General features: G+C 42.1%; 1 protein-coding gene and 1 pseudogene across 1 annotated transcript in view; one reads left to right on the top strand and one right to left on the bottom strand.

Annotated features, from left to right (window-relative positions):
* The first annotated feature begins 457 nt into the window (after window positions 1-457).
* The window catches only part of RASSF3 (Ras association domain family member 3), a 76,228-nt gene continuing 64,034 nt past the window's right edge, over window positions 458-12,651 (top strand). The window contains exon 1 of the mRNA XM_090273556.1: window positions 458-714. Within this exon, the coding sequence (XP_090129682.1) occupies window positions 604-714 (111 nt within the window). The 5' untranslated portion in view covers window positions 458-603. The remainder of the gene's footprint in view (window positions 715-12,651) is intronic.
* LOC150012082 (proline-rich protein 3 pseudogene) lies at window positions 5,569-6,673 on the bottom strand (annotated as a pseudogene).

The raw sequence follows: 12,651 nt of genomic DNA on the forward strand, positions 1-12,651 counted from the left end.
TGAATTAACAGGATGTTTTCATTTGAATAAACTCAACCCAGTTGTTAGCTCCCCACTCAACACTGCTAACTTCCAACCCTCCAGGAGGGGCGAGCTGCGGGAGTTCGGCACAGGGCGAAACCGCTGCAGGACGCCCGAGGGTCTGGGGGCCCCTTGGCCGGGCATTCTCCACCGCCACCCGCTGGACCCCGGGAGGGGGCAGTGGGCTGAGCACAGAGGAATTAGCAGTTTCCGGGAGGTTGGGGAAACAACCCCCAACACAAGCACTCATTGAACCTGGCTTCCCAGGTTTTATAACGCTAGTAGGGCGGGGACTCAGTCCCCACCTGCGGCCGCACGGGGGAGTGTCCCGATCCCCAACGGGAGGAGTTCGCGGGGAGGGGGCGGGGCGCTTCAAGGTCCGGGCGGCGCCAGGAGCCCGGCGGGGAGGAGGTGGGAGGGGCCAGGACGTCCGGATTGAGCGGCGGTCACAGCTGCAGTGGGGCTGCTGGTCGGCGGCTCTGGGCCGCGCGCCGGGAACCTCACTGGGCGGGCGGGCGCGGCACCCCCTGCCTGGCCACCTGCGCCCCGGGGAGGCGGCCCGCGCGTGACGGGACCAGCAGCATGAGCAGCGGTTACAGCAGCCTGGAGGAGGACTCCGAGGACTTCTTTTTCACCGCCAGGACCTCCTTCTTCAGGAGAGCGCCCCAGGGCAAGCCCCGTGCCGGCCAGCAAGTGAGTGGTGTGCGCGGCGGGTGCTGCAGCCCGGGTCCCGTCGCACTCGGTGGTCCGTGGGCGGCGGGACCCCAAGAAGCCACGTGTCCGCGCGGGGCGGGGATGCTCGCTGGGAGCAAGGAGGGGGCTGCGGAGAAGTGGTTTCTGTCTTTTTGGGTCCTAGGGTCTTGCCTTGAGTTTGTGCATGTGGGCGTGCCGGCTTGCGCTGGGGGCGCCGGGGGCGAGGGAAGGAGGAGGAAGGGCGGGGAGGCTGAGGGCCGGCTCCTGCCTTCCGCGCCAGATGGCCTCTGCGGCTCCGCTTCGGGCTGCCGGCTGCGGGGAAGCACTTTTCAGCGAGGAGGCGTCTCCTGGCCACTCCCGGAGTTTTCCCTGCGACCCGGGACGCCCTTAGCGCCCACGCAGAGTCAGCGGTCGGGTCCCCTCTGTGTTGGTCAGTTCAGCGGCCTGTGGCCCCCTGAGCAGCTTGGAAGGCAGTGTAATAGCCTGGGTGGCGGTGGTGACCCAATCTCTCCTGTCTTCCCGGTCCCCGCGCCTCTGGTGGGGAGGGGGCGCTAAGAGAAACTCGGGGCCTGACGATAGTAGGCGCTCACTAGATAATTAGTTGCGGGAATCAAGGTTGTGCATTTCCTGTAAAGTTAAGTTTATAGGTGCTTCGAAGCCCTTTTGCAAACAAGCTCCTGTGATAGGTAAATGCTAGCGGGCGAGAGCTGATCCTTAGGCCGTTTTCTTCCTTTTTTGGAGGAAGCATGCCGTGGGAAGCATGACTTGGGAAAAGATGGTCGGGGAACTTGGGCCAGTTTCGCCGACCGTGGCCGCGTTTTGCAGCGAGGCTTTCCTCAAACGGGGCACTTGGGCTGCACCTCTTAAGTCTGGCGCTTGAGCCCGCGGCCTCCTGGTCCTGGAGTCGCACCAGGAAGCCCTGCCAACCCAGCCAGGCTCACATCAGATTAGAGAAGCCTGTAATGGAACAAATTGGTTGCTCTTAAAAAAACAACAGGCGTACACACCAAACATTGCTATCAAACTTAGTTCTGGAGAATAGAAGCAGAAAAAATCGTTCAGGGCTGGATGTGTCATGGGACGGGAGAGGACCGCGTAATATACAAAGGTTTCCTTGCCAGACCTTTTAAGTTTCTTTAACCACTTCTGAGGCCAGATTTCTCTTTATGATTCGGAATTCCTAATCTTTTCAACCTCTTACTCCCAAACCAGAAGAAGGGGGAGAAGGGCCCATGAAGGGCAAGAGTGAAGTCATATGCCTAACTTATTGAGTAGCAGGTGACCCTGAGTGAAGTCCTGGTGCAGTAGTTGCCCCCTCTTTATTTCTAAGGTTCAAGGCCACACTGTTTTGTAGTCACTTGGAGCGAAGTCTTAGTAATCTCGGGCTGCTGTAACAAACACCATGGACTAGGTAACTTAAACAAATACTTGTTTCTCACAGTTCTGGAGGCCGGAAGTTGGAGATCTGGGTGCTCCCATGATTGGGTCCCTGGACTTCCTGACTTGTAGACAGCTGACTTCTTGCATTGTCCTCACATGGCGAAAGGGCTTTCTTTCTTCCTCTTATGAGGACACTAATCCTGTCATGGGAGCCACTCTCATGACCTAATTACCTCCCAAAGGCACCCCCCTCCAAATGCTTTCACATTAGGGTTTCTCCGTATAAATTTTGAAGGGTCACAAACATTCACTCCATAGCACGTGATCTCTTGTTTTCAGTAGAGTTTCTTATAATTATGAGAATTTGCTATGAAGTTTGGGAATCAAATACCCTCTATTCCCCCCATGGGTTATGGAAGAATTGCCATTTCCTGGTCCTTTTTTTTTTCCAGTTCGATTTTCTTTCTTTCTTGGCTTCCTCCTTCATTTTGTCCTCCACTTTGTATTTTCTCCTTCCACTTAATGTTGCTCTCACCATTTGACACTTTGACTAGAGTTTGTCAGAGATGGTGCTGGTTTGAAGTCTATTCCAGATTGGTGGCTACTAATCTCCAGAAAACTTGCTGATTCTTGGATTCTCCAGGTGTAAGATGCTCCTTCACAAGGGCCAAGAGTATCCAGGTTGGAATAGTGTGAGAAGGCTTTAGTACTTTAAAAATAAAAACATCTAGCCCTCGCTGGTGTGGCTCAGTGAATTGAGTGCAGGCCTTCAAACCGAAAGATTGCTGGTTCAATTCCCAGTCAGGGCACGTGCCTTTGTTGTGCGTCAGGTCCCCTTTGGGTGTGCAAGAGGCAACTGGTTGTTTCTCTTACACATTGATGTTTCTCTCCCTCTCTTATCTCTCTTTTCCCCTCTTTCTAAAAACAAGTAAATAAAAATCTTTTAAACATCTATGTTTTTTGGTTTATACAGGTACAGTACAGTATTTGTTATGCTCATTAATTTAATATTCATCTAGCATATGTTATGCTCATATGTTACTTATTTAGCATTTAGAATTTGTCTAACATTATATGTATTTTGAAGTGTTTTGCTGAAGATCAGGACAGTAAGACCTAGTTCTTTGCTTGAAGAATTTAATATGTGTATTCTAAAGCCTGTGTGTTTTCCCTTCTAACGCAGCACATGCAAAGTGCCAAGTTGTAGGGCTTATTTGCTGGGTGGAGAAAATGTCCTAAACTCTGAATTTTCGTAGGTATTTTAGTTTATTTAAATAATTGATTGAATCTGTTAAATTCCTGGTAAGATTTGTGAGTTAAGGAAGTAAGCTTTATAAATATAAAGCAAGGCACTCTTAATACAGGACATTTTTACCTAAGGTTAGATAAATCTTTTTCATTTTAGTATGCTGCTGATTATAAGAATAAGGTAGGCACTGTGACATAAAATGTAGTAGTGAAAATTTATCTTTTCTCTAGAGAGGTATTGCCATAAGGATCTATTATCCATAATAGTGATTTTTTTTGTGTGTGTGCGCTGAATCACCTGGTAGAAAAACCAGGAACATAGAAACATGTAGTTTTAAAACTCTTGAAAATAACCAGAGAAAGCAAGATGTTTGTGGTAAATGCAGGATGGGGAGAAAGGGGGAGGGGGTGAGAAATGTCTTTCTTCTTTTGCCAGGCAAAGGAGCATAGCCCAACAATTTTCTGTCTCTAACAATAACAAAAATTTTACAGATATAAAGCAACTGTTACCATTTTCTTTCTTATTTTTATGTTGGTATTCTCTCTCTCTCTCTCTTTTTATTTCTTTTTTTTAAGTAAAAGGGTTAAAACCAGTATGGCAAATGTAAAGGGAATGGACATATAGCCTCTTTGTGGCAGCTTGAATGTGATGTTTATTGCTGTATTCACAGGGTTGTAGTCAGTACCTGACACAGTGGCTGGTCATTGAATACAGTATTAGTTGGATGAATGAATGAATGCTTTCCTCCTTTGTTTGTTAATGGGCTCTTTGCAGGTTTTAAAATGTAGCATATCTTAAGATTTTTCCAAAGAACCCTCTGGGGTATTAATGTGTTGAAAGGTAAGGCCTTATTAAGTGCTTTGACTAAGGGGCACACTTAGGGGAAAGGCTGGAACTCAAGTTTTCTGACACAAATGCCACTTTCCTTTTTGTTACTTCTGGTTATAAAAATAATTTAAAAAATTTAATTTCCCTTTAAAAATATGGACATCTGTAATTTAGGAGTTTCTTAAAATGTTGATCCCCTCCTTTTCTGCATGCATCTTCGTTACAGTGTAATTCATACTTGTGGGTTCACTGTATTGTTTCAGGCAGAACCAAGAATGTGGGCAGTTCCATAATTAGTCATTTTCTGAGTTTCTAACAGAATCAAACTACCTATAAATATAAACTTCCAAGAGTAGAAATTGATCAAAATTATTAATCTGTTGGAGTATATCTTACTCCATATCTGAGGTGATCACTTTTCTTCTGAACCTTTGGTGGTAAATAGGTATAAGGAGATGAGACATTTATTTTTGCTTAGAATAGCCAAGAGTTTTTTTGTTTGTTTATGGCATAATTGAATTAAAAATTTATTTCCAAATTATATTACTAAAATTTAATTGAATTTATTGGAGTGACGTTGGTTAAAATAAAATTATATAGGTTTCAAATGTGTACTGTTCTATGACACATCACCTGTATACTGTATTGTGTGTTCACCACCCAAAGTCATCTCCTTTTGTCACCATTTATCCCCCCTTTACCCTGTGCTACCTCCCTCCATCCAAGAGGTCTTGAAAATCTTGAAATTATCTTCTGAACCACTTAAAATTTTTTATTTTTTATTTTTATTATTCCACTTACATTTTAAAAGTTATACCAAAGAATGGTTTAATAAGGCAGGTCTGTGAGACTCCACATAACAGGCTTCAAGTTTGCCCTATGGTCTCTCCCCTTAGTATAATTTAAATATTTTTGTGGCTCTCTGGTTCTGTGTCTTTTTTTTTTTTTTTTTTTTCATTTCTACTGCATTTATTACTAATATAAAATGTTAAAAAGAAAAATTCACTTTTAGTTCTTCAACAGCTCTCATCCCTCGCTCTTGCCCAAACAAATCCTGACACAGTTCCTCAGGGCCAGTTCAAAACTGAGCCTGTTCACTGTTGTTTTCACAGAAAACAACCAGTGCCAGAGATATAGGGGACAGAGGCTGAGTGAGGATGACAGTACTGTCCAGGTTCCACCCAAAGATAGGTCAGGTGGAGATTCACAGAATTCAAACAAGGAGGCCTAATGGCCTCACAATGATGCAGTCTAACTAAAATGGGCTGTGGAAGGGATAGGGCAGGCCCACCAGAGGCTTTAGAGGACATCTCAAGAGGCCAGGAAAGTAGTCATCCTGTTGTACATCCTGTGTTGGGAGGTGGGGAAAGTCTAGAGGGCACCAAGAGCCTCACTCATTTTGGCAGAAATACTCCAGTGTTGGGAAGCCACAGAAATGCCATGGACACTGAGAAAGGCTATGAGGGGATGCACATTTCACAAAGCACAGTGATCACAGACCACAGCAGTGGAGGCTATGCTACTGATGGCGAAACTACAAAGTCCAAAAGCAAGGAGAATAGCTTTTCAGGGAGTGACTCTGTACCAGTCATTCAATATTAACCCCAGGTCAGACAACCTAGGATGTTTCACAGAGCAGCTGCCAATATTGGGGGTAGGAGGTATCACATAAAAAGGACTTAAAACAAGCAGCTAGAAGAAGGGAATGCTCCAGTGCTCAGGAATTGAGGGCAATACTGGGGGCTGGATGGACAATTGCACAAGAAACAGCACCAAATAAATTTCCTGTTCAGCAGTCAGCTGGTGAGGGAGAGAGGATCCAGGACGCAGTTGAAGGGAGCAAAGATGGGATCCTGAAGACAAGGCTCTGGAGGCTGATCAGAATAGTGCACACTATGCACCAGTGATGAAACACAACTCTGGACTCCAAATGCGAGAGGTGGTGGACAGGGGTGGGTGTCACTGGCTGGGGGTGGTGGGTGGAACAGCATCACAGTAGCTGTCACAGGGCCACAGGGAAATATGTGGCTGCTAGGTCACAGAGAGCTCCTTCCAGCTTGGATGGAAAGGCAGTCTCACAGAGGAGGTCCATTGACGCCTGGGTGGTAGAAGGCACAGAGGTCCTCATATCGACAGTGGCCCTTTTTGGCAAAGTGTCGGCAAACAGGGCGATCAGATTTGTCTTCCACAACCTGGGGTTCATCCTTGGGCGGACAGGTATCCTTGACAAGCGACCAGCTTTTGAGCCTTCGAGGATGTCTCTGTTCTTTGTGAAAGCCTCCCCTGGAGGGACTACTATGCCCTGACTTGGGGTCTCCAGGCTTTCCATTGGCCATGGGGGGAGGGCCCAGAAGGCTGGGTTGTCCCGTAGGACTCCCATCGTGTTCGTTTCTGGTCTCTTCCCGCTTTGGCACTTGGGGGTCCAGCGGCGGCGGCGGCTGCTGATTCTGCTTCTTTCGTTTGGGCATCGTGGTTGCTGCAATGGCTGCAGCGGGATTTGGAGGGCTGTCTGGTTCTGTGTCTTATTGCTAGAATCAACAGTAATGAGTTACCCTGTTGTTTTCAGCATTCCTTCTAGAAGTTTTAGTGACATTTTTGATGTTTTACAACATTGAAAGTATTTTGGCTATATGTACTAACTTTTTAATCCGTATATTGTTATTATTTTTCCCCATTTCCGATTTTGTTTATTTGGGTCCTCTTTTTTTCTTGATGACTCTGGTTAAAGGTTTATCAATTTTGTTTGTGTTTTCAAAGAACCAGCTTTTGGTTTGTTGATCTTTTGTGTATATACTTTTGGCTCTGTTTATTTTTGCTCTGATCTTTATTTCCTTCCTTCTGCTCACTTAGGGCTTTGTTTGTTCTTTTTCTAGTTCCTTTAGGTGTAGGGATAGATTGTTTATTTGAGATTTTTCTTATTTTTTGAGGTAGGCTATGAATTTCCCTCTTAGAATTGCTTTGGCTGTATCCCATAAATTTTTGGGTGGTTGTGTGTTCATTTGTCTCAAGGTATCTTTTGATTTCTTCCTTGATCTCATTGTTAATCCATCGATCTTTTAGTATCATGTTATTTAGCCTCCATGTGTATGTGTTTTTCAGTTTTTTTCTTGTAATCGATCTCTAGTTATATACCATTGTAATTGCAGAAGGTGCTTGATATAATTTCAGTCTTCTTAAATGTGTTAATACTACTTGTTTTGTGGCCTAACATGTGGTCTATCCTGGAAGATGTTCCATGTGTGCTTGAAAAGAATGCATATTCTGTTGTTTTGGAATAAAATGTTCTAAAAATATGAATTAAATCTGTCTGATCTAATGTATCATTTAAGGCCACTGTTTCCATGTTGGTTTTCTATCCAGATGACCTATCTGTTGATGTCATTGGTGTGTTAAAGTTCCTTACTGTGACTCTTACTGTTGATCTTTCCCTTTATGTCCATCAATATTTGCTTTATATATTGAGGTGCATAAGTGTTTACAAGTGTTACAGCCTCTTGTTAGGTTGATACCTTTATCATTATGAATTTTTTTTTTAATCTCTTGTTACATATAGCCTGTGTTTTAAAGCCTTATTTTTGTCTAATATAAGTATTGCTACTCCAGTTGTTTTTGTTGTTGTTTCCATTTGCATGATAGGTCTTTTTCCATCCTTTTACTTTCAGTCTGTGTCTTTCGAGTTGAAGTGGGTTAATCTCTATTATTGAATGTAAACAGTCCCAACAATCCTTTTGCGTGGTGCATAGTGATTTGCACCTCTCATCTCCATGTCTGATTTATTGTATTCTTTTTAAAAAATTGTCACTTTTTGCAGATGACCTTACATTATTTTAGGTATTTATTTATTTATTTATTTATAGAGAGAGGGAAGGGAGGCAGAAAGAGAGTAAGAGAAACATGGATGTGCAAGAGCTACATTGATCGGTTGCCTCTCACACATGCCCCAACTGGGGACCCAGCCTGCAACCCAGGCATGTGCTCTGGTCAGGAATTGAACTGACGACCTTTTGCTTTGAGGGACAGTGCTCAAGGAACTGAGCCACAGGTCAGGGCTATTGTGTTCTTACATAGTATTATTGATCCATTGGAGTTTTGTATTTGTGTGAGCAGGACTCTCAAAGAGTCATTTTTTAAACTGAATTTCAAAAGCAGATTAGTCACCAATGTCAGATATTCTCAGGCGTGAACAATACACTCTTTACTCCATTTTTTCTTCCAGTTAACTCAGAAGATGTGGAATTATTTGGAAAGCAGTGACACAAAATATTTATGAAAGGAAAAGCTAAAAATATCTAATAATGTGGTTATTCTTTTTAGACTTCCTTTGGCAGTCAGTGCATGTTATAAATGTAAACATTCATTTTCTGGGAGAAAAAAAATGAGGTTGACCAACTACTTTGTGCTGTGGCTTGATCACCAACTCTTCTTAGCCCTGAGCAAGCAGCTCTTGCTTATCCCAACTTCCCACATAAAGTAGCTGTCTTAATACAGACCCCAGTCTGAGGCTTGCTTTTTACTGCTAATTTGGCCCAAGGCCATTAGCTAGCCTGGCCCCTCTTCAGAAGGGATGGTAAAAAGACTCAATGGGATGCATGATGGATGCATGCAGAGGAACTACTGATTTAATTAAAGGACATGTCTTAGCTAACAGCCTGTTTGTGTCCTTGTCTCATTGAAGAGCTAATACACAGCTGTGGGCAAAAGTAGGTTTACAGTTGTAAGTACACGAAACAGTTTATTCTTGTATTGTTTATTTATTGTATTATTTTCCATGTGAACAACTGTAAAGCTACTTTTGCCCACCCCCGTATGTTGCCTTGTAATACAGGCAGTGTATTACAAGGCCCAGCTCTCAGATGCAACAACTTTTAAATAATAGCATGTAACTAGGACTCGAGTCATGCTCACTTTCTCCCGGTTCCTTTCCGGACCCAACTTATTACCCAACACAGAATTTGAACCTGAAATAGCTTCCTTCACTTTTTCTTCACATGTTGACTTCCATGACATCTTCTCAGAGAAGTCTTCCTGAACCATGCCTTCTGCTCTTTTCCTTCGTAGCAAAAATTATAATTTTTTGTTATATTTAATGAGGATTGAGACTAGCATGTTTATCAACACATAAAATAAATGCCTGGTACTTAGTAGGCAAATGAAAGCCTACTCTTTATGGATGGATAACCCAGTACTTGGTACTCTTAATTTTCCTTTATATGCAAATTAAACAAATTCTTGCCCTCACCCAAGTAGACCCTAAGTCTCCACAGTATCTTACATGTAGTAGTCATTTAAAAAAGGACGATATTGGTGATGTTATCACTAGTTAGATATAAATCACTCTGTAGCTCTGCTTGGTGTGGTTCAGTTGGTTGGCGTCTCATCCTGTGAACTGAAAGGTTGTGGGTTTGATCACTGGTCAGGGCACATACCTAGGTTGCGGGTTCCACCCCAAGTCAGGCACCTGTGGGAGGCAACCAGTCGATGTTTTTTTCTCTCTCCCTTCCTCTCTCTAAAAGCAATGAAAAAAATGTCCTTGGGTGAGGATTTTAAAAATCACTTTATATATTTCCCCTTTATTTATTCCATTGTTCATTTGCACATTCAACAATTTATTGAGTTCTTACTCTCTGCCCCACACACGTAAGTTTGGTTCTGGGGATAGAGCAGTAAACAAAATTAAGTTCTTGGCCTCATTTAGTAATACTTTTTAAAGGCTTATTAAATAGACAACGCATCTTTCTAATTTTCCTTTAAAGAGCTTGTTCCTTCAATGTAAAGGAATCTTTTCACTGTTCACAGCTTTTCAGGAGCACACCCATTGTGTAAAGAGTGGGTGGAAATGTTGACTGAGAAGTGTATCCCTGAAAAACTAATCACGTTTCCCTGCTGACACCTGTTCTGAAATTGTAGATGACAGTGCTCCAACAGAAATATAGTCATGCTGAATGACATAAAATGCATTAAACAGAGTTAATAGTCTAACCGGAGTTTACCAAACTCTTGAATGAGGTGCATTTTCCAGGTTTCTCATCATTGTTCAGTTCTGGTTTGGCTAGAAGTGGCTAGTCAAAAAGTTTTTGTTTACTTGTTAATTTTTTTTTTTTTTTTTTTTTTTAGTGGAGAGGGACAGAGATGCATTAAGAAGGATGTCGGAATTCATAAAAAATGATTAAAATGTGAAATACATGTAAAAATGTTACCAGTGATTCAGAAGTAGGAGTGACCATCATGCTAAAGCTATGCTATCCAATAGGGCGGGTACTGGCCACCCTTGGTGATTGCGCGCTTGAAGCGTGGCTGGTTTCCAGTACAAAGGAAAGAGACTATGCAATATATCACAGTCATTTAAAAATATTGATTACCTGTTGAAATGATAAATTTTGGATATATGAGTTAAATAAAATTCATTTTTACCTGTTTATTTTTTTAACACGGCTATCGGAAAACTGGAAGTTGCATAGGTGCTCACACTGCATTTCTGCTGGGCAACAGTTTGCTAAAGCAGAGCTGCTACCTCTTGCTAGTAGGGGTTTGAATCTCCATCATCTTGATGTCTGCAGGTGGGTGGCCGGAGGGCGTGCCAGCCAGGCGTGTTGGGTTGCCTTTTCTTTGTGAACAGGAACTTGACCTTTACTCTTGGGAATAGTTTCTTCTTAGCCTAGCTTGGGACACACATACTAGCATTTTGGGATTGTGAAACTTGTGTGTGGGAGTTTCCCTTTTTCACCTTGAGCTGATAGGATAAAACTCTCCTGTATTCAAACTGCAACTTCGTTCGCAGTTGACAGAGAAGAGGGCTAATTACGTCCTAGAGTAGTATTAAAACAGCAAGAGGAATATGCATTTGATGGCCTGTAATTGCTTACTGCTGCTACATGATTCAGTCAGCTAAGAATAATTTACTAATTATATATTGCAGCACTCAGTTCCAGATGCTAAACAAAGTGAGATAATTAGAGGACGAAAAAGGATGAATTTGGGAATTGGAGGCCAGAAGAATAGATTAAGAAGCTCTTGGATTTAAGAGATTTAGAATATAATCAGCGACTGTTTTCATGAAATTAATGCCAGTGGGGCAAAGTTTGTTTGTGTGTTACGATTGTGAAGGTAGTTTTCTAAATTTATTTCCCAAGTGTTTTATTGAATACAACAATGCAAACTGGTGAACAAAATGGATTGAAACCTGCTCTCATGGAATTTAGTTAGTAGTCTGTGTAGACCATCTCTCATCGGTTGTAAAGAGGAAGACCTTAGTTAAAAATTTGGCTTCCATCTTTTTTGCTAAAAATGTGAGTAATTTCTCAGAAGCATGCTTTTTTTTTTTTTTATTCTTTTTTCCTCTCTTTTCTTTCTGGAAGGACTTTAAGCTTTATGGATAGTTAGAGCAATATGTTCTTAAAATTTTTTTTAGTAACAAGATTGCTGTAAAAATCACATCGCAGTTTGGGGGACAGTGGTTCATTATCTTAGTATCCTAATCCAAATATAATTTTGCAGAATTGTTTCCTAGTTTTCTTCCTTTGTCTGTTAATCCTACTGTACTGGTATATACATAACAGAATATACATAATGAAATTTGCCATCTTAACCATTTGTAAGTGTACAGTTCACTAGGGTTAAGAATATTTACATTGCTTTGCATCCAATCTCCAGAACCTTTTTCATCTTGGAAAACCTCAAACTACCCATTAAACAATTCCCCATTTCTCTCTTACCCTGCAACTACCATCCTGCTTTTTGTTTCTATGATTTTGATTAGCCTAGATATCTAATATAAGTGAAATCGTACAGTATTGGTCTTTTTGCAACGGGCTTATTTCACTCAAGGTTCGTCCATGTTTTAGTATATGTCATAATTTCCTTCCTTTGAGTGTGAGTAATATTCCATTGTATGCATATAACACATTTTGTTTATCCATTTGTCAGTCAGTGGACATTTGAGTTGCTTCCACCTCTTGGCAACTGTGAATAATGCCCCTGTGAACATGGTGTATATGTACAATTATCTTTTAGAGACCTTGCTTTCAGTTCTTTCAGCACCTAGCCAGGGCTGAATCCTGCTATTTAAACTTAGAATTATGTATGAGGTGTTGCTGCATGATGTCAGCTCTCATTTTCAGGTGCACATTGTGTTTTCTTGAGTAGGCATTCATCAAATATTGGAAAAGTTGGATAGTTCTAATTTTTGCTACTGTGCATAACACTGTAGTGAACATCTCAGATTAAAATTTTAGGATAGATGTACAAAATGGAATTTTACTGAGCATGAGGGTGAGACCATTTTTATGGCTCTGAGGCTATATTTTTAACTAGTTCATGCATCCTTAGCTCCATTGGATATAGTCATTAAAATAGAGGGGAAAACTGTGTAAAGGTACCTCGTTGTTATTTAATTTGCACTCCTTTAATTAACAGGGAATTTAATATTTTGTATTTCTAAGTGGATCTTCCTCTTGGTGTGAACAGTTTATGCATGGCCTTGA

Source organism: Furipterus horrens, unplaced genomic scaffold, assembly GCF_987537825.1.
Source record: "Furipterus horrens unplaced genomic scaffold, mFurHor1.1.pri manual_scaffold_4, whole genome shotgun sequence".
Taxonomy (NCBI): Eukaryota; Metazoa; Chordata; class Mammalia; order Chiroptera; family Furipteridae; genus Furipterus; species Furipterus horrens.